This window comes from Aphelocoma coerulescens, chromosome 8, assembly GCF_041296385.1.
Source record: "Aphelocoma coerulescens isolate FSJ_1873_10779 chromosome 8, UR_Acoe_1.0, whole genome shotgun sequence".
In the NCBI taxonomy this organism is placed as follows: Eukaryota; Metazoa; Chordata; class Aves; order Passeriformes; family Corvidae; genus Aphelocoma; species Aphelocoma coerulescens.
Window position 1 is genome coordinate 15,641,090 of NC_091022.1, and position 21,335 is coordinate 15,662,424.

General features: G+C 38.3%; 1 protein-coding gene across 2 annotated transcripts in view; it reads right to left on the minus strand.

The window, feature by feature from the left end:
- Window positions 1-342: 342 nt before the first annotated feature.
- SLC44A3 (solute carrier family 44 member 3) overlaps window positions 343-21,335 on the minus strand; it is a 40,236-nt gene continuing 19,243 nt past the window's right edge. For both annotated transcript variants that reach the window (XM_069022693.1, XM_069022694.1), the window contains exons 11-16: window positions 16,282-16,438; window positions 13,718-13,795; window positions 4,295-4,432; window positions 3,580-3,816; window positions 1,692-1,790; window positions 343-597 (exon numbers count right to left, since the gene is read on the minus strand). In XM_069022693.1, the coding sequence (XP_068878794.1) occupies window positions 592-597; window positions 1,692-1,790; window positions 3,580-3,816; window positions 4,295-4,432; window positions 13,718-13,795; window positions 16,282-16,438 (715 nt within the window). In that variant the 3' untranslated portion in view covers window positions 343-591. The remainder of the gene's footprint in view (window positions 598-1,691; window positions 1,791-3,579; window positions 3,817-4,294; window positions 4,433-13,717; window positions 13,796-16,281; window positions 16,439-21,335) is intronic.

Here is a 21,335-nt window from a genome sequence, read left to right on the forward strand (position 1 = left end):
CAGTTTATGATACAAACTTGTAAAAACTATTCCCAAAAGAGTATAATTAAAAGAAAGACACCTACCTCATAACCGCTAATTATCTTGACTACAGCGAATTTCTATCAAGGGTAATTTCCATCAGTGAGCTCAGTCTGGTCCTTAATTGGCTGTTCAGATATGCAGAATAAATCAGGACACAGTCATCTCAGAGTACCTCCTCTACAAATGTTTCTGCATTTACTGATCTAGGGATGACTGACACAGCATACCCAGAGAAGCCTGAAAAAATCATGTTAGCAGACACACCAAAAGAACAGCTCCATAACCTTTTTGACTTACTAATTTTAGTCTGACAACATAGAAATTTACAAAGAGTGAGTTTATTAACAACTTTCAGACCATCATAACAAGTGTAGTAATAAAAATCAGATGTGATGATACACAAAATATTTTATTCATACTAACAGACTGTGTGTCATTTTACCAGTGCAGAAGATACAACAGATTTAGAGAAATAATACTTTGTCCTGGGGTATTGGTAACCTTTACTTCTATGACCATTTTTTGCTATTGCTGCTCTACTTCCACACTTCCTGGTGTACACCACATTCAAGTCTACAAAGAGAGAAAAACAGAGTCAAACAATGTGTAGCACTCATTCTGCTTCTGCATTTAAATGTCATAAGAGTAAACTGGGAAAACAACCAAGGTTCTTTTGTATCTCAAATCCACAATCTTGCAGGGAATAATACCCACCCAGCTTCTGGTTTCTGTTCTTGGCAAAAAATTACTGAAGAATGCAATAACAGACCCAAACAATGAAAAACTTTTGTACAACTATCCCTCACTGTAGTAATAAACTGGAGGAGTGCTCTGCCTGTAGCAGAATGCCCACAGGATTGTGTGAGAGCTTGCTAGAGCCTGGTACCTTTTGAAAGCAGATCAAGAAAAATCACTGACATCTGTTACACTTGTCTAAGTAGCTGAGACGGCAGACGACGTGGAGTAGTGTCCAGCAAGTGTGGGTGCCAGAGGAGCTGTTCCTGCAGAATCTTTCTCTAGCAGCCCTAGCTTGGCCCCCACAATGCTTGGGGAAAATCAGTCCTGATTCTGAACTTGCTGGGACAGCTTCTCAGGTTGGGCAATTTACAGTATTTTTTCAGATGTCAGTGAGTGAGTATTGACCCTGAGGACTTTCTCAAGCCTGGGTGTGGGGAAACACTCCCTTCTGGCACCTCAGGTTTGTTACCACATCATAAAACAGAGTAAATAAATGTATATACTGATACGAAAGGGGAGGGGAGGGGCTTCTAAACTCTGATCTTAGAGGTCTGGAACTTCAGCAGGTCTAGCATGAAATTAAGCAGCCTACCACTCTTCTGACTTTGCTACAGCAGGCATGTGAAAGACTATCTGAATAGCATTTATCCTCCACCCCCTTGCCACAGGCCAAACTTTCTCTTCCTCTGCTGGGCAAACTGTGGAATTTGGAGAAAGAAGAGAAGAAATATTTGACCTATCCATTTTGCAATAGCAGAGGGTTTCCTGAGGAGGGAGAGCAATAGAAGAAAAAATAGGATACTGGGTACAGCATACTGGTTGCTGTGAGATGTCAGGAGATACTTGATAACCTCCATCTCTTCTTCTTGGAACATAAAGGCAAACACATTAGCTGGCAGATAAATACACATCCCATGCTTCTGTCTCACCATAGGTTGGAGCTCTGTCCCATCTTCGTTATCCTGGAATGGTGTTGTGCTTCTGTGGTTTTGCCCTTCTGTTAACTTGTTACTCTGACTCACAAAGGTCTACAAGCAAAAACTAGGGTAAGATCGTTTGTGAAAGGAAACAATTATGCAAATAAAAATACCTGGTAGAGGAAGATAATTAGCCCAGGGCTAAGAAACTGTGCTGGTTCCTGGCTGGATGACACTGAGTGATACTGGGAGGGACTGCAGAGGCAGCAGAAGTGATGAATGCAGCTGAGAGGGATGAATCAAGAATTTCTGTTATATCTCCTACTGCAGGAATGAGGACTCCAGCTGTATGAAATCCCTCCCATGTCTCTCTGCCCACCGCTGCATATTGTCCTGAGGGCCACAAAGCCTCCCTTCCACCCCCGGGGATGTTTGCAACCTGACTGTAACACAGACGAGTCAAATGCCTTCATGTGTTGGGAAACTCCAAATTCTTGTCTGTGTGAGCAAACTGACTCTTGATCTTACAATGAGGAGGAGTTTGGATATGCTGCCCATGGTTTTTCCATACAAGGGTACAGAACCTGTCCTGCTTGGAAGACTCCTTGTCCCTGTGAGAAATCCTCTCTTCACCCACAGCTCTAGGGCATGGCTAATTACATAGAATTAAGACCAGAGTTAAAGAGAAACTACCACAAAGTTTGGAAGTGGAGAAGGAAAGCCTCTGCTTCATGAAGGAAAATTGGCTTAAGAAGTATTTTAGCATTTGGCAAAACAGAGAGGGAAGAACAGAGGTCAAGGCTTCAGAGCTTTCCATTCGGTTTCATATTCCTATCCAGGCAATGTGCTTAAGTACTATTCTGAACCAAAGCCGAAGAATATGTATCTGCTTTCTTTTGTACAAAGGGTTAAGCCTATCTTTAGGCTGCCTTTTCATTGTTTTTGTTGTTTGTTGTTGTTCTCAACAAAATTCTATGAACATTACAGAAACTCTAACAGCGGCATTAAAAAAATAAATAAAAAACAGAACCCAAAACCAGTTCTTCTGACATTGTCCTGAAGAAATCCATCCAGAACATTTGTGTTATATGAGCTACTCTGGCTGCTGGGTATTTGTCTTCATGGATCACTAGGCTTTTCTCTGTTGCATGGTTTGTGAAGAAACAGACAGAATTGTCAAAACCAGCACAAAAGGAAACTAATATCTGCATCTTCAGATATTCTCTTGTTTAGAAAGGGATGGCACATATATATTCAAATGCTTCAGTTACAGCACTACACATCACTATTAGCTAAGTACTGAAGGTAATATTATACAGTAATTACAAGGGTAAAGACACAGAACAATCTGTCCAGAGGCAGAAGAGTTTAATCAAGAGATAGAAGACAGTGTTTCGGCAAAAGAATCTGTAAAGGTATGAAGCAGAGCAACTCAGATTTGCATTAAATTTGTTCAGAACTACAGCATCTGTAGGATTTGGAATGGATCCCTGAGCTGCTACTTGTTTTTTATTTTTTCTCATCACTGTACAGTGAGTCACAAGAAATATAATCATTAATCTTAGGGCACCCCCATGGATCAATTTCTGCACCTGGCTCATCTATTTATTTATATTTTTAAATTACCAACAATATATCTAATTAGGCCTAGTCAGCCATTACTTACAGAATATGACCTAAAAGAAGGCAACAGGTTGTAGCTAGCACACAGGAGTCAGAGGGAGCCATTTACTTCAGTTTATAAATTAATGTACTTGTATTCCTGAGTCCATCCTGTTCTAAGGTGTTGGAAAGGAAATAGCATGGGTTGTGGGTTCAGATTACTAGGGATTGGGGAAAGAAAAAGTTCTTAAAAGCTTAGAATGTCTCAAATATCTTTGCTGTAATCAGTGGGGCTTACCAGCAGCTCCTGATCCACAAAGTATGGCTTCTCTGCAGTTCCGTCATTTGTTTCCATATCAATAGCAAAGCAAAGGAACATGGCATCTGCTGTGACTTCAAACACAGACAAAAAGCTATGGGACATCACATAGGCAAAAAATCCAACCAGCAACAAAGGAACTACCCAAACTTGCAACTCCCGGTGGTAGTTAAATGCCATCAATCCTCCAAAAAAAGTAAAGCATACAACAAACACCTGTAAAGGGCAGCAAGAGAGCAGTGCAGCCTCATTAATCATATAGAAATGTTTCTCATAAAAAAACCAATCCCCCCAAACCCTGAGGCAAATACATCACACCAGTATTTAAAGAGCTCATCTCATCTGGGAGATAGCTAGGCAGTTTCCAGCATCACGTAGTTGTGATACTTTGTGTTCAATTCCATGTGTAAATTCCATAGGGCAGAGGAAACCATTTGCCATATATTTACCAAAGACTTGTTGCAATTGGAACTGCCAGAGTGGCACCAAGGGTGCTGCTATAATACAACTAAATAACTCTGCAAAGTTAAATTCCTTAAATATTCTTCTCTCCCAAACTTATTTTGAAGTATTAACAACACTGAACAAAGTGTTGTTAACAAAGATAAACTTTATTTACTTTAGGTAAATGAAAGACAATCAAACCTGATTTTTCACTTCATTTTTATAGAACAGTTATTTTATTTACTCTTACCTTTCCTAAAAACAGGAGAAAATCTCCTAAACAACTAATGGATGCAAGTTTAGCAGAGTTCCTTGCCAAAATACAGACAGCATCCTTTGCTGATGTACAAAAATTTGTTCCATTTATGGCTGTAGTTGTGTATGCATGCTGAAATGACATAAAATAATAATGCAGTGAGAGTGGAAAGACTCATAATCTAGATTTTACTTCAGCAAAATGCAAAGCCTTAAACTCTATTTGGAAATACTGACTTTATGAATATAAAGAGCTATTTTGCACAATATGGCAATTTTATTTCAAATTATTATAATAACTACACTTCTAAATTCAAAGACTTTTTCTACATAGTTTTTACCATTGACAAATGTTACAATAATGACTAAATAAATTTCTGAAGCCACATTTATCCAATTTATTTTAAAACACCGAAGTTCTCTACCCCAATTTTTGTGAATGAATTTGACACAATTACCAGAAAACACCTGGAGTCACACTCTCCAAACTTACTGGGTGTCTATCTCCAACACTGCTGGCAAACTATGTAAGTGGAACAATGAAGTTATGTGTTTAGTGGGTCATTAAAGGTTGATGATTAAAAAACGTTTACACATGGCTCTTTCAAACACTTTAGATACTAGTGAAATTCAAGCTTGTGGTCATAGCCATAAAATAAACCTTTTCGTGAAGGATCCTGGACTAGACCAGTGACTGTGAGGTCACATGCCCCACCCCACTCCGAACAACAGATAACGTATTGAGAATTTTACATTATACCCCTTTGTGGAAACTTGCCTGGACAGGTGGGGAGGATAGAATATTTTCCTTCATGGATTTGATTATTTTTGAACTTATGCATAAATTGACATATATGTCCCATTTATGGAACTCAACAAGGTTTTGAAACTATGTCCAAAATAGCAGCTAAGAAAAGCAGCACTTACAACACCTGAAACATTTCTGGGCTTTGCCAGCAATTCTTATGAGCAGTTTCCCTTTACTCAAAATACCAGAAGGCAGATTATGCCACAAAAACTTTAGTCACATCTGGTATGGTCAGTAAGAACCACAGTGTGCAAGGGATTACTGTTCTGACGGAATTTATAAACCCAGACATGTATGTGGTGCTTACATTTCTTTCTGCTTCACCTGGAAGTGAAAAAAACCAGCCCATAAGGGGTTTGCTGAAAGTGAATTATACTGGCCTACTGAAGGCACTTCCTGTTCAAAAACCTGTTTTTTCTCACTTAAAATTCAAAATATAAAATAATTTCAGATATCTGAAGCAAAGAAAATTTATTTCTGGAGAGTCCAGTTTACCCCTGAGCAACTTGTGTAGCATACTGCAGTGCAGCAAAGCAAGAAAGCAAGAAAGCAAGAAAGCAAGAAAGCAAGAAAGCAAGAAAGAAGATTGATTAAATGCAATCAAAGACTTTTTGTCTCTTTGTTGTGGATATTATTTATATGAAAAACAGTTATTTTTCCTCTGATAGTAAAGAAAAAAACAGTTTCTGTAAATATTGTACTTACATATTAGCAAACACATCCATAGATGGAAAGAGTATAAAGACCATGGATTTATTGCCTACTCTATGAAAAATCAGAGACTCCAATGAACTCCACAGAAACTCAAAGAGTATCTGCATAAAAATATGTTTAAACAAGCAAGTTCACTTCATTTCTAAACAGGAAAAAATGCTTTCTGTGCTAACTTTCATTTATTCTGATGCTGTTCCCTCCCCAGCAGGATGCCGTTACCCCGGAACATCCCAGGATGCAGCAGCAGTGGAGCTGCCAGTGCCAGCCCTGCTGGCCCAGGACACAGGCAAAGGGTAGATGGCCTCACATCACGCTCCCTCTTCCATCTGTAGCAGTCACTGAGTATTTCAGACATGGACAGACTTCTCTTTATAACGTGCTGTGAGTTAAGTCTGTTTCATCATTCCCATTAAACAGAGAGGGAACAGAGACACAAAGTGGAAAAGTGTTTTCTAAGTTTGTTTTTGTCCCCTAAGAACTAAATTCACAGAGTAGATCCTGGTCTGGCGAGGTCAGTATAAATTTTGCCAATAAATTAAACAGAGATTCTGTATTCATTATAAATTGCAAAAAATGTGTTTTAAAAATTAAAAAGAATGTTGGAAATGCACATGCACTTGTACAAACATTGTTTCCAAACTTAAAATAAATACCCATTTGTTTGCACTCTTGAAGTAGCCATTTTGGTATTCAAAGAATGTGCAATGAAAAGAATTTCTGATATTTATTAACTAGAATGGTTATCTTGGAAAGACTGAAAATAATGCTGGAGACAGTACACTACCCGCACAACGACTTGTTGTGTTACAAACCAGCTGATAAAAAATGGCATTTATAGCAGTTATAACTTAAAACAAACCATGTAAGCATTACCTAATGACAATACTCAAGAAACAAAGGCAGCCAGGTAATAAATAATCTAATGTTATAGAAGGAATAAGAGAGAGGCAGAAATTAATGAACTGCTGAAGGCTACAAAACTAGTCAGACGTATGTAAAGCAGGAATATTACCAGCAGAATTGGAAGACTTAGCCAAGTGATCTCTACCTTTTAGCAAAAAATACATGTCTGAGAAAAATAAATATTTGAAGAGTCTCTTGTTCAGCCTAGAATCTTTTTCCATACACTTGCCTAACAAGTCTCAAGTTTCTCATACAGACCCCATGCCCTGATCCCATCCAGCCACATAGAAATCTATATGTTCTCACTGACAAAACACATCAAACATTTAAGCTAACATATGTTTCCATGAAACTCAGCATTGCACTGAAATGAGCTCAAGTGATTTCTCATCCTTACTCATCAAGGAACACCTAACACACACAAGCTGTTAACCTATATTTGCAAATCATTTGGACTTTGGACTAAAAAGGTTAGATATCCCATTAAGTTGAAAATTGCAGGATATGTGCAATAATCCAAAGCCTTTCAAATTAAAGTTAGTTGTGAAGGCTGAGGTGGTAGACCATGGTCAGTTAAGAACCTGCTAACATTAAGACACAGGTTATTTAAATATGTTTTTCTACAGAATACAGTCTTTTTCCATGCACAAAAGCTTTAGTGGACTTGAACATATTTGAGAGAAGGGCAGCAGGAATGATCCAAAAGGTATGAAATGTCTTCTGTCTGGGGAACATCAGGCTCTTCTGTCTGGAAAAGAGACGACTGAAGGAGGATGCAGCAAGAGGGCTACCAACTCATGAGAAATGCAGAGAGGCTGTATAGGGTTAGATGGCTCACTGTTCCTTCCAGAACAACGTCCAGGCAGGGGCAGGACAGTATGAAGTAGTAGGAGCCAAATTTGAAAATAGCTGGTATTTCTTCTCACTATAAATCTGTAAACTGTGAACTGCTAGACAAAGGATGCTTTAGCTGCTAAAAGTTTGCATGAACTCAACGGAGACAGGGAGTTTCAGGGAAAAGGAATCAGCTGAGAGTTATTAAACATACAGAAAACACACTCAGCCCAAGAAGTCCCTTGGCTGAAATCAGATTCAGAAACAGCACAGAGACAGGGAAATATCCTTGTTCTACCTTAGCATTTACTCACCGTCACTGCTGAAGATGGGATACTAGACCTAGAAAGAGACTCAGTCTGATCCTTATGTACCTATTATAGCTCTTACAGTTTTATCTTTGCTTAATGAATTGATCTTTTACAATGGTAGTCTCTGCTCTGGTGACAAGCAAGTAATGATTGCATTGATAGATAGGGTTGGTCAGAAAAAATGGGAGACAGTGGGTCAGGAACAGCCTTTATCCTTGCACCAGCAAGTTGATCTCATATCGCCACCTCTCTGAAGTACACAAGCCTCTTCTGGCTTGGGGCCTGGGAACTAGACACTGATTTCTCAGTGTCAGGATGAATAAATGGGGAATGGGAATGTTTACATATTTCCAAATACCACAGTATGCAAAAAAACCTATTTAAAGAATATATCCTTCTGTGCCTCACAACACAGAATGTCAAAGGTCTTGGAAAAAGTGACCTGGTAGTTTCATGAGAAAGGCGCTATGGCTCAGATCCAGGCTGTAAGTTCCCCAATTGTTGAGAATAATTGCTACTTTGTGTAACAGCTGAATTCAGTCCTCCATTCTAAGGCTTGCTTTCATAAAATGAGCTTGGGGAAGAGAGAATTGCCATAGCAACAGAATCTTCTTAAAAAAGAAGAAGGAGACATGCTGGTCTCTCATCCCAGTTCAGCTTTTTCTGCTCTGCTGGTATTTTCAGCCTGATCTGATCTTGTTGCTGCCAAATCTCTTAGGGGCTGTCGTGGTTAGCTACCCCCAGTGCAGTGTGGTGCAGCTCAGGCTGGACCGTGAAGTGTCTTAGCCTGCAAGTGCCACTGCTGCCAGTGGAAGCCCCTCAGAAAACAAAATCCAATGGTAGCAAGAGGCAATGACTGTGGCTGCTGTGCAGCAGTTAGTGGTCTGGTGAGAAAGTTGTATCATGACTCTCAGTGGTGGGAAATGAAAGCAAGGCAGGCCTTGTGAGGCCCCACTGAAGAGATGAGGACATACAAGACTGGAAGGGAATTTCAGCCACTCCAGTCCCTGGCTATTTCAGATTAGCACATTATACAAATCTTCTCTTAAATGGAAAACTCCCTCTTTAAATCTTTTAGGACTTCCCCTCTCCCAGGCCTTACATTTAGAGCTATTCCAGACAGTTGTCCCTCTGGTCCTTAGAAACCTTCTTCCAACTTCCAGACAACATTTATTCATGAAAAATTTACATCTACTGATTTTTCTGCTGATCTTGTCTGGCTTTTATCCCTCCCTGCTGTCTCATAGATGGCTAACGGGCTTAGCTCTTACCCCTCATTTGTCACATGATTTTCCAGTCCCCCCAGTGAGATAAGACTGAGAACATAACCAGCAACTTGTACAATGGCATTTATCCCACTCTTTCCGGTGCAAGTATTTAATCTTGTACCTTCCAGGACTGACTCTGTGCTTCCTGCAGCCTTGTTAAATAAAGGCTATTGTCCTGTGGCTGACAAACAAATGGAGAATATTCTCCTCCTCCACTTCTAATCAATAAGCACACAGCTAACACAGAAATGGTTATTTTTTGTTATTTTCATCTGTAAGGAACATTCAATAACCTCCTGAATCTTCCCAAGCAGTCCAAAAAGCACAACTTTCATTTATGTTCATTCCACTTTATATTTGCAGTCTGGACTTACTGGAGAAAATTTCCAACTTTCCTTGCTTCCTATTCTCTGTGTCATCTACTCCCTCCATGGCTGTCATCCAGTGGGTAGGACCAACACAACTTTCTCCTCAGAGGGTAGTAGAGTGTCCCTTCCTGCTGCATCACAGTGTTACATGTGGGCTCCATTTCAATGACAGGATTGGATCAAAAGGATCCTGCTTTATGTGCCCATTGCATCATGATTACATCATTACTGGGGTTGCTTTCAGTGTCTTCTGCACTTAGTGAGAAAATGTTCTTGTTTGGGATTTCTGAAATAAATCAAACTGAAGATTTCCAGAGAGCTGTTAATAAATTTCTCTGCTTAAAAGCACTGAATTACCAGTCACTTGCTTGAATGCCTTTTATTTTCTCTCTCTCTCTCTTTTTCCCCTTTTGTTTCTTCTTAATGGGATAGGGAAGAAGAGAAAGATATCAAAGTAAGAATTAGTCAGCTTTGTTCAACTCTGTTCCCTACATGGCTCATCCTACAGAACAAGTAAAGACTTGAGGAATTTTATTTGCTATTATTACATACATAAAGTCAGTAGAAGGAAAGTAAACATATTTAAAATACGATTTCACTGAAGATTAACATTTTATCCTTGTATTTTCAAGAGGATTGAAAAATTAGCTCTATATCTAGAAGCAATTTTGCCAGTAAAATTAAAATGCAGTATTGTTTTTGGCAGGAAAAAGAACTACTTGATGGGGTGAGGCACAATGTGTTTGGCATGCAGAGGAGAACTTGCTTTACAATAGTATGCATGAATTTTGGATTTATCTAGATGAATTCTCCACAAGGCACTGTGGAGAATTTTGAACAATCCACTGAAACCTCCTGATAAACTGTGGATGGAAGCCTAAGAGACAATGACTGCCATGGATATACAGCCATTAGACAGACTTGCTTCTGGTTTATTACACGAGACAGTTGCCGGCTTTCAGTCTCAGGGAAGGGTCTCTGTCGTAGGAAATGAGGCTCACACACTGCTGAATTCAGTGACATTCACTGACAGCCCAGAAGGCTACACTGCAGCAAACATGCTGATTAACACAGAGAAACCACACCCTGCTCAGCAACCCCTTTAGAAATCCAGGCACTGCACTTTGGAGAGGTCACTTTGCCAACTGGCTGCAGATGGACCCAAAGCGGACACAGAAAAGCAAAACTATCCAGCTGTATTGTTTTTTAAAAACGTCACTGCAACAAGGCTGTAAAGGGAGAACATGTGAACACTTTGATGCACCTAAAGTTAAAAGACTGCCACTACAACTTAAGAAAGCAGGAGAGACACAGACCTTGTAATTCCCAAAGCACATGAAAAAACAGTATACTCTTTTTTATGGAAGAAAACTTTCAATCTCCTAGATTTTCTTTGAGATGACTGGATATGTTTATCTGGAACATACTGAAACCATCAGAGCCAGATGAAAAATCTGTGGTAATTCTGACAAGTGTTGGCAAACAGAACTGTCAAGTAGGGATAATGACTTTATATTCAGAAAGCACTTTTCAGCCACAGAACCCAGAGTGCTTTACAATTGTTACTAATGGATTATACACACACATGAATCACTTTGCCCATGACTGAAGTGGAACAGCTTTAAGAGTGAACTGTTTAACAGCACATAACAACACTACACCACAGTTTAGCACAGGATCCAGTTGCAAATCCAACAGAAATTTAGGAAGGCTGAATGCAATTGTCTGTATTGCAATCTGCACAGAACACTGGGCTTACATTACCCCTCCTCCAAAACTACCCCTGCAAATATGACAATTGCCAGTATCTAGCACAGCACTGTGTCATGATGGGAAGATGACAGGGTAACTCCTTGGCCTGTTCCAGTTAACTTCCAGGAGAGCTCTGAGCTTGCAGAGAATGAGTCACTTCAGGGATGCATGCAACTGTTAAAGTCAGTATTAAATCCCACATGCAGGATGGTACTCCAGCCCAAAAAATACTCTTTGATAACATAATAGAGCACTTGGTTGATTCTGTATGGGAAGAAAGAAGCTTGCATTCTATCACCAGGGTTACTTCCTCCAGCACCTGTTTCTCATCTGCAAGTTCTCAGAGGGAAAACAAAGTACTCTGTTTAATCCTGATTAAACTTGTGAATGAAGGAACAGAAAGAACTTAAATTACCTAAGCAGCATAACAACAAGTTGAAGAAAATAGTGCAGAAGTGCAGACGTGATTGGATCTTGTTTTTTTAGAGTTTCAGGTAATTATATGCTTTTCACTATAGTGAAAGTAATACTAAAATAAAAAGCAAAGGAATTGTAAATAGTAAGGAATGCTCATGTACACAACGATCTTTGGACCAAATTTTACAACAGCTGTTCCACATTTTAGGTACAAAAAATCAAAATCTAAACTTAAAGAATACTTTGAAAATGTTAGAAACACAGGTACAAGCAATTTTTTAACCCCTCCCTCCCAAGTCCTACTCTCAAGTCCATGTTCAACATCTATGGGAAATTTCTAGGTTGTTCCCAGCAGGTTTCATCAATCTCAGTAGGAGCTCTTAAGACTTCACTACTTCTGTTAATCAAGCAATATGTCAAAGCTGCTTAAAGCTGCGGACTTTTTCCTTCTTTTTTTTTTTTCTCTTTAACATTTGGCCACAGATTTTACAGAATCAAAGACTAAGATTTTCAATTGCAGTTAAAATATATTTTTTAAGAAATAGGCTTGAACACATTAGTTATGGGGGGGGGGGGAAGGAAATAAATAATTAGATCCATTAATTACTCTATGAGATGCAATAACCCAAGATCAATGTTACATTTTCATACAGATAAAAGTTCTATTAAAATCTTGTGGCCTATTCTTGCTTTTTTCTTCTCTAACTGTTGCCCAAATTGCCCTGGATTTGGAACATGTGGACTACCATCACCCTTGCTAAAAAGATATTCAAAAAAACAAAACAAAAGCAAACACTGTATTATGATCATTAGATTAAAAACCACAAATCATAGAAAAACAGAAATATTGCCAAAAATAGATTAGGAAACAGGAAATCTTTTAAGGGAACAAGAGCTACAATACAGCCCTCTGAAACAAAAGGAAGAACATTACAGTAATTAATTCTTTTAACAAATACATAGCATACAACAGCTGGAGAAAGTAAACACTAGGATGCTGGATATCTCTTTGAAAGGCAGGAAGCCAAGCCAAGGGGAAAGGGTGACTACAAATGGAAAGCCTGGAGTCAAAATGAACATTGATATTCCTCACCAAGTCACTGACCATAAGACCTACCTAGAATATGTAGGCCTGGAAAATTCAGAGATTTCACTCCACAAGTTTTAATCTAGGGTGCAATAAATTAAAAACTTTCTCTTCATAACTGTCCAAGATTAAACCTAATTTATGTATCTTCTTAGGAGAAGAAGTCAGACCCTTTATCAGAATTGTCTTGTTTACTTCACTACTACCTTCAGCAATGAGAACAAAGAAGTCAGAGAGAGGAATCAATTTGAAAATATGACTCCCTTTTACATTAAGAATATCACAGTCCTCAGAGATAAAAACAAGGCAATGACAAAGACAAAAATTAACTATTTACAATTATATATATAAATCTGGAACACATTTGGAGAAAAGAATCGGGAAGGAAAAAAGAGGTGTCAAGTATCTGTAAAACTGCTGTATGTCAGAAATCATCCATTTCCAATAAAAACACCTTTACAACAAGACTGCTAACATCATGGTTCATATTCCCAGATCTGCTGATAATGGCAAGCAGCCAGGAATTCAAGTTTCTTCATTCAGGACTTTCAGATGGAAAACACTGTAATTAGTTTAATGTCACATCTCCAGGTATGTTTCCTAATTCTTCATTGCTTCCTCCTACCTGAACTCTCCGTGTTTCAGGACTCTGTCTGGCATAACTCAGCAAAATGTTAAGTCTAACCTACAGAAAGAGCAAGTAGACCTCTGAAAGGGCTATCTCAAGCTGTATTAACAAGTTTTCTAAAATCTAGCACCTTGCACATTTGCCAATTCCCTGTTTCTTTGCAACAAGTTTCACTTGCACTTGGAGGTTCTTTTGTTTGTTTAGTTCAGGTGGCCAGCAGGAAATTTTGGCCTGCATGCTCTCGCTGTGGCTTTTTAGCCATGCTAAGGGGCAGGCACGCACATGCAGTATCCAGACTAGGCTGAGGGACAGAGATGACAGAGCATACCTGGTTAAAGTATCTTAAGCAACTTTCCTGGCAGCAAACCCAGCAGAAACAGCAGCTGAACAGGCACTTTGCATTCTTCTGCAATAAAATAAAATTATTGGTTACTGGATACATAATTAGCCTCAAACAGAACCACCATTCTAGAAACAAACTTGCTTTACAGGGGACTGACTCTTCTGATAAAATTTTCACTTAGACAGCAGATATTTCAATTAGGATTTTAGGAATTGTTTTTAATTTAGACCTTTCAATATTAATTATTGAAGAGCTGTGGATTTTTTTTTTCTTCCTGTGGATGGAAGATTCTTCTCTGGGAACAGAAAATAACTGCTGTGAGCAGCTTTGTGAGCTAACATCTGCCTGGGGAGCAAAACAGGCAGGCAAGCCAGTAATCCTTACAGCACTTCACAGTGACCAGGGAGTACAGGGACAGATTTTTAACTTTATCAAAAACCTTCCACAGTTCTGAAATGACTGGTACCCTAACGAACAATAATAAAAGAATGGGCAGAAGGGCTTATATGAACATACATGTGTTTTAACTCAGAGCATACATTCATTTTTCAGGACAGGAAGAAAAATCTTATATTAGAACAGGTTATTCATAGACCATTAAGCTATTAATTTCATAGTAAAAACTGAGCAGTAAACCTTAATGTTTGTTCCATGCCCCCACACACCCATCACATAATGAGCTCAGAACAGTTCATCAAAGACATGATTCAAGACAAGAAAAAGACATCTTGGTATCCACGGTAGCCTTCCAAATTTAAGTGGCTGTTTTTCTCAACAAAAGGAAATTCAGTTCAAGGATACTTGGTTTTTTTAATCTTATTTTTCCAGAGATCAGGATGTTTTTATCTTGTTTTGGAAAGCAGAGATCTTCCAGTGACTATTGAAAACTCAGGTCCAAACAACTACCATTTTTCAAGCAGAAACCACAAGCCTCTGAACTTTTTTCAGAAAGGTTCATGAAAATATTCCAGGAATAACTCCTTCAAAATGGTGACTATACATGCAAACTCCTGACAGAGAATACTTTACTCTTGCTATGTATTGCTGGAGAAATGATTTTAGTAAAACTGTATTATCTCAGTAAGTACTATTTGTTAAAAGCCTAGAGCAAGGGATTTCCAGTACAATCTCCTCTCTGATTCTGCTTGGAGACTTCTGTGTAGAAAATGTCTTTAAATTTACCTGCAAGCTTTCAGACCCCTGACTTTTTCTCTGTTCATAGAGGCCAGCAACATTTTTGCAAGGGTGGGGAAGTCTTGGGTGAGCCCTACAAGAATGCAGCGTCACTTCTCCATCCTTTAGTACCACGACTCTGGCCCTCAGTGAAAGGGGGGCCACAGCCTGTCCTTTCTGCCATGCAAAGGAGCACGGTTACTCTTGGGAGAATCCTTTCAAGGACTGAGGACACAAGCTGCCCAGAGCACTTTCTAGCCTCTTTAGCAGCAGTTACAGCTATGGGTCATATCACTGAATGCTTGGGAACTGGACCAAAAAGGAGCCTGTGGCACAGTGCTGCAGACACAAATAATCTCTCTTTGCTAATTAAATCTACAGTTATTCAGATTACAAAACCATGTAACGAGCAAGTCCACTTATCCTGCTTTCTCTAAAGGCAGAAAATATTCCAAGTTGTCCCATCAACTGTTGTTATAGAATGTTCTTAGTTAACACACCAAGTTTTATAACCAAAACTTTCAAATGAAAGCAACATAAACCCAGACCACAAATTTCAAGTGTTTTATTACAAGAGGTTTTTATTTAAGCATTCATAACCTATACCAAACACATGCCTCATAGGTATGATCACTGTAAATATCCTGTCATAACTATACATAACATGCTTCAAGGCCAAGGTAAACCCTAGAGGATAAGGCCTACATTTAAAACCTTTTCTTAAATCTTCTCCTGAAGTCAGGCCTATGCATTCATACCAGACCTCCCTCCTTGCAAAAGTGCCAGAATTACCTACAGTGGTGTATTTCCAGCAGAAGAGAATTGGTGTGGAGATGCATGAAAGGTAAAAAGGAGGCAAAAAACATTCAAAACAGCCCAGCTCTTTGTTTCATGTATCTTAAAAGATGTGTTTTGGATACTACACAACTCTCAGGAATCATTCTTATTTCATATATTCTTTCTATAAAATCATATTACAAGGCAGATGAAGTATTTTCTATAACAGATCTTAAATCTAACAATAGTATTCTTACTTTTGCTTCTTAAATATTTATGATCCAAAATTTTTTAATAGAGCAGTCTGCCGATTTTTCTCTTTATCCTTCATAAAAACCTTTATCTATAAACACTAAATAAAGGTGGGTTTACTATTGGTATTTTCTGCTTTTAAAAATATCTGAGTTGAGAATAAAAAGGAAGCATTGATATCTGAGTTGAGAGGAAAAAAAAGCTTTCCTAATGAAGAAAACATGATGAAACATAAAATCCATGTAATATCATCTATTTTAAGCAAGAAATATATTTTTCACTTTTTTTGCCCCATGATCTCATCTTTAAATCACTATTTTTATAGGGTTACAGAAGTATATACCTACCTTTTGGTTTAGGATATTGTAAAGGTACAAGAGAAGAATCCTTGGTATTCTCAGTATTGTGATTAGAAATGAGCCTTTTACAGCAGTTCCTAGGTGGTAGCAAAAAATAACTGATATGGAAGACAAGACTGGGTGAGGCGATGGGTTATTTTTATTTCTAGAAAGAAAAACAAACAATTTAAAAATGCTTTAGAAACTTATTTAAGAAGATAAACATTGTGTCTTTTTAGTATTTGGAAATTTTAAGAATTAAGTTTTTATCTCCTTTCCTACTTGAACTACTCCAGTTTTTCTACTGACTTCATCTCAGTGTTCCTTAGTCCCAAGAAAAGCAGCCAAATTTATAACTTCTGGATTAGTTTAATTCTTAAGAAATTACTGTTTTCTGGAATGGAAAAATACCTAGGAAAAAACTAAAATGGAAAATAGGAGAAGTGAACAATATCTGAGAATACTCCTTGAACACATCTCTCCAGTTTCTGTCACTTCTCTTATTCTCTGCAATCTTTTATTTCACTCTTGGTTCTTCAAGATTTTAGTCTGAGGGAATTAATCCACTATTTCTTCTTTAGTGGTAAAATTAAAACTAGAAAATAAAATTGCAAGTTTTCACATGTAAAACTGAGAGTTGCTATCTACTTTTATAGTTGCAATTTGGCCAAAGTTTGTTTTAAATTTTGTTAAAATGATTAATGCTTTTTTTTTTTTTTTCCACAGAACAGGCTTTCTTTTATAATGGAATACAGCAAAAAAGGAATATCATACTATATGTTTAGAATTACAACCTGAACTAAAAAACTTGTAGTTCTAGCACACACTAACCTGTAATGTTTCGGAGAAATAATGTCTCTGTCAAAATCAAAAAGCCAAAGAGCAAAAACAAAAATATGGCCTAAATACAAGTCTTATTTTTTTGCTTCCTTTATAAAGGTCAGTTTAATGTCAGTCATTTACAGATGGTAGCATGACACAGCTCTCAAGAATTTATATAAACCTCAGGAAATCAACTTAAAGACACTCCCCTCATCCCTTGTCAAATGCTGTTAAAAAAAAAGAAAGTCAACTAAATTAACACTCTAAGTACCTTTAAAAATAGGATTTTTTTAGGATTGAAAAACTCCATACTGATCAATAGTGATAATTAGACCTTCTATAAAGTAACTCTTAAGCAACTGGCCCAACCCTGAAAAATTTAGTTAGGCACAGAACCAGCAGCCATTTGACTAAGTAGCTAAGTAAAGACCAGACCTAATATCACAAACAAGAAGCCCTGTTTTCAGAAGTGATTTCTTCAAAACCTCTGTTATCTTGAAAAATCAGTAGTTTTCACAAGAAATAAAAAAATTAAAAGGCACCAATAAGAGAGTGACTGGTTTGGGCTAAGAAGCTCTAAAAATATATTTTTATTAAAGCCTCACTTCAGAAAGGATTTAAATTGTACACACTGTATTTCAGAGAGGGATTACAGTTGTGCAAGAATCCTGAAGGTATCACTGCAGGTTATTCAAAACACAAAATTTTTGCAGTGGTGAAGTTGTATTTAAATATGTGAATATACCACATTATTTGAAATAGGAAATTCCAGCAAAGCAGTTGCTACATTTATTATTTTTGTTTTAAAACCAGTGGAACAGCTCTGGGGATAGTGGAATTTTATACAGAATAAGGCAATTTGGGGGTTTTTTTTAAAGCCATCAGGTTTCTGTGTTAGAAACACATGCATCACAATGTGATGAATTATTCTATTCAGATTGAGCCATTGTTTCTTTCTCCCCCATAGACTACCTTACATATGAATGTCAGTTTGATCTCAGAATATAAATTGTTAAGTTTCTGCAAGTTAAAGGTTAACCAGTGATAAGAAACACAGAAAGGATAAAGTTTATTCCTGTGTTAATAACATACTTGTTACTAAAAAGAAAAATGAAGAAGGGTTTTGATTTTTTTTACATGACTAAATAATGAGCAGGAATGTCAAAATTTGAAGCTTAGTTTAGATAAATTTTTACACATTTGGAGGTTATTCCACACCTTCTTTTCCTAGCAAAGGAATTTTGAAGAACAGGGTCTGACAAGGATTCTGCTTTGTCTCCAAAAAGATTAGAAAAAGAACAGATTTTCCTTGTAATTCTGGTTCAGAGTAGGAAACACAGGAAAGAGGCTAAACACAGCAACAGGTGATGGTTGTGACTGTAAACAACCTCAAGATTGACCCAATCGTCCACCTATTCCCATCACTCTCGAGGCTGAAGTTTCACCCACCTTTGTACATTATATGGCTACAGTCCTGACGTGACTTTAGCACAAGCATACAATCATTATGCAGTGGATTCTGTGCAAGTGAACTCCACTGCATGTGCACAAGGTATCAGGGAAAACTAGGAATCTGCCTGATTGATTATAAGATTGAGTAGAGCCACAACTTGCTTTTCCTCTTTGGTATTTCTATTTTATGTTATAACATGAGATTGTTTGATTTACATACATCACTACTATTCCAAAATCCTGTGGACCTCTGTTGCATACCACATTATCTTCTAATAATTTTATTTCTTCAGTACTGTCAATTGCCTTCATTTACTTGTGAGCTCTGTGACACTCAATATCTTTTTAAACACTAAGTTCCTTGATTCAAATGGTCACACATGCATCTTGTGAGAAGAAAAAAATGTAATCTTAACACACCCAACAGACACAGAAGTTTGAATGGGAGGAAAGGATATTTCTTCATTTCTTTAAAATCCTCTCCTCTTAAGGAGCTATGCTTACAGTTTTCTTCACTCATGCCTCACCAACTTCAAAGACTGTCTAAAAATAACTTTAGTATAAAATACTTTAGAAGTGTTAAGGAATGAATCTTCTATTCCTCAAGTAAATATGAATCTCAGTTTTTAAAAAAACAATAAATTATGAGATTTTTAATAAAACAGACATTATGAGACTAACAGAGACCACACAGACTGTACTTCCAACCTCCCTTTTACCTGATCTCAAAGCCACACAGGACAGGTCTGACTACATATATGCTGGTAGCTCTTTTAGGTCACGTATGTAAGTAGGGCAAAGGATGTCCATAAATATTGCAGATATATTTGAACAGGAAGCCTTTAAAAGTGGGTTCTAGTTCAACTCTCTGTGACTTTGGTGCACATCCGTAAACCTTCATTTTTTACTTACTGGGAGAGATATGCATTTCACTTCTCTTGGAAGTTGTGGTACTGAACACCTTAGTCAGGTAGATAACCCCAATCCTTAATTTCAAGTCCATGCACTGACATAGTGCACTGGAGCTACTAAAGAAACTCAGACATGGACAGGATAGTGATGCCTGTGGCATGGATCAAGTTACCATATCACCTTCCTTTACTGCCAGAGAGGGGGAAAGGCTCATCTCCCTGCAAAGGTAAATACATAACACCTAAGAACATCAGAGTGAGAATAAAGCTCAGCAATTGTAAACAGCAATTGTAACAAAGAAGGTTTTTTAAAAGACTGAGCCCTTTTCATAAGTTGTAAAATGTAATAGTTAAGCAAAAAAATTGTATTTATTTTTATTAAATTAATAAAAAACTTTTGTGTATTCAGGTTTCAACTAAAATAAAAGAAGGCAAAATCCATTTTCAGTCATGGTATTACAGGCCAAATATATGTAACCTGTAATGCTAATCCAGATAAAATGACCCCCTGGCCACCCCATTTGCAACTCATGCTGTTTGCCATGCAGCACGTTGCTGAGTGTGCTGTGGAAGGAGATTTCCACATGGAAAGGCTATGCTATTTCCTCGGAGCACTTACAGGCCAAGAAGTAAGCCTGTCTGTAAGATCCCATAAACAAACTCTTGTGACATGCCTTATGATGCTGCCTCAGGGAATACATTAAAAACACAGAGCAGACAAGCTCAGAATTGCTGGAACAGCTGGAGATAACCCTTGCCCTTGCTGGTGTGACTGCTCCTGCAGCTAAGCACCCTCTCCCCATTCCCACACTGCTCTGCATCTCTGTGGATCTGTGCTGACAGCCTAAAGGCCAGGACAAGGGATTACTACCACAGAAAAGTTGCATTTCCTCTTGCAAACACAAGTCTCTCAACACAGTACAGGTCATCTGGCAAGCAAGGGGAGAGCTTGATGGTAGTTGCACAAAATGATACCAATACAATTGGGAGCAGGAACCTTCTGTACTTGGCAGACAGTCCCTGCAGCAGTAAAAAACAGCTGGAAGGCAGAAGCCCCCAACAGAGCAGTAAATGTCATCACGGCAGTTTCTACAGGTGCTTCCCTGCTCTACATGAACAAGATATGGACAGTGCCTTTGCCCTGGGGATTTATCTGGTGTATTGCACCAAAATGCACTGCAGCACAGAGCCCAGGAACTCAGCAGAAGTACTTTACTTTCCTGTGCTTTCTCAAGCCAGTTTAAGTGAACCTTTAGTGCCTCAGCATTCAGCTGCTAAATCAATGTGCTTAGAAGAGAAGGGCAGCTCACTATCCACAGCAGCACAGCCATGTGAGTTCCAGACCTTCAGCAGGAAAAAAAGAGATGACATCAGAAATAAGAGTTCCTCCCTTTTCAGGTCCTATTATGACATGTAAAATAAAAGGGTGAGACTATGTCACTCTTTCAAAAAGATTTCAACCTTTAAAAAAGCGAAGTTTTAGGTTTTATTTGCTCTTACCTAAGCACCAGTTCAGTGGCACAGCTGTTGGTTGTGTAGAGTATCCTGTTATGGACAAGCTCCTGAAACACATGTTAAACATTGTCCTGCCCTGGCTTTTTGGATGGAATGATAAAATATTGCTTAAACCAGGGGTGGGCAGTGGCTGTTCCTTGATCTTCCAGCCTTGCTGCTTTGGCTGGAGCAGCACAGGTCGCTCAGCTGCTGCAGGAAACCCTTATGGAGCAAGTCCTGTAAAGCAGAGCCTGTGTTGGTGTCTCTGCTGGGCAGTGGGGAACACATCATTTGGAGACCTTCCAGCAGTAGCCTCTTGATCAGTGACTGAAACACCCAAGGATACACTCTGGAGACCATCAATGGAAACCTGCTCCCTAAGTT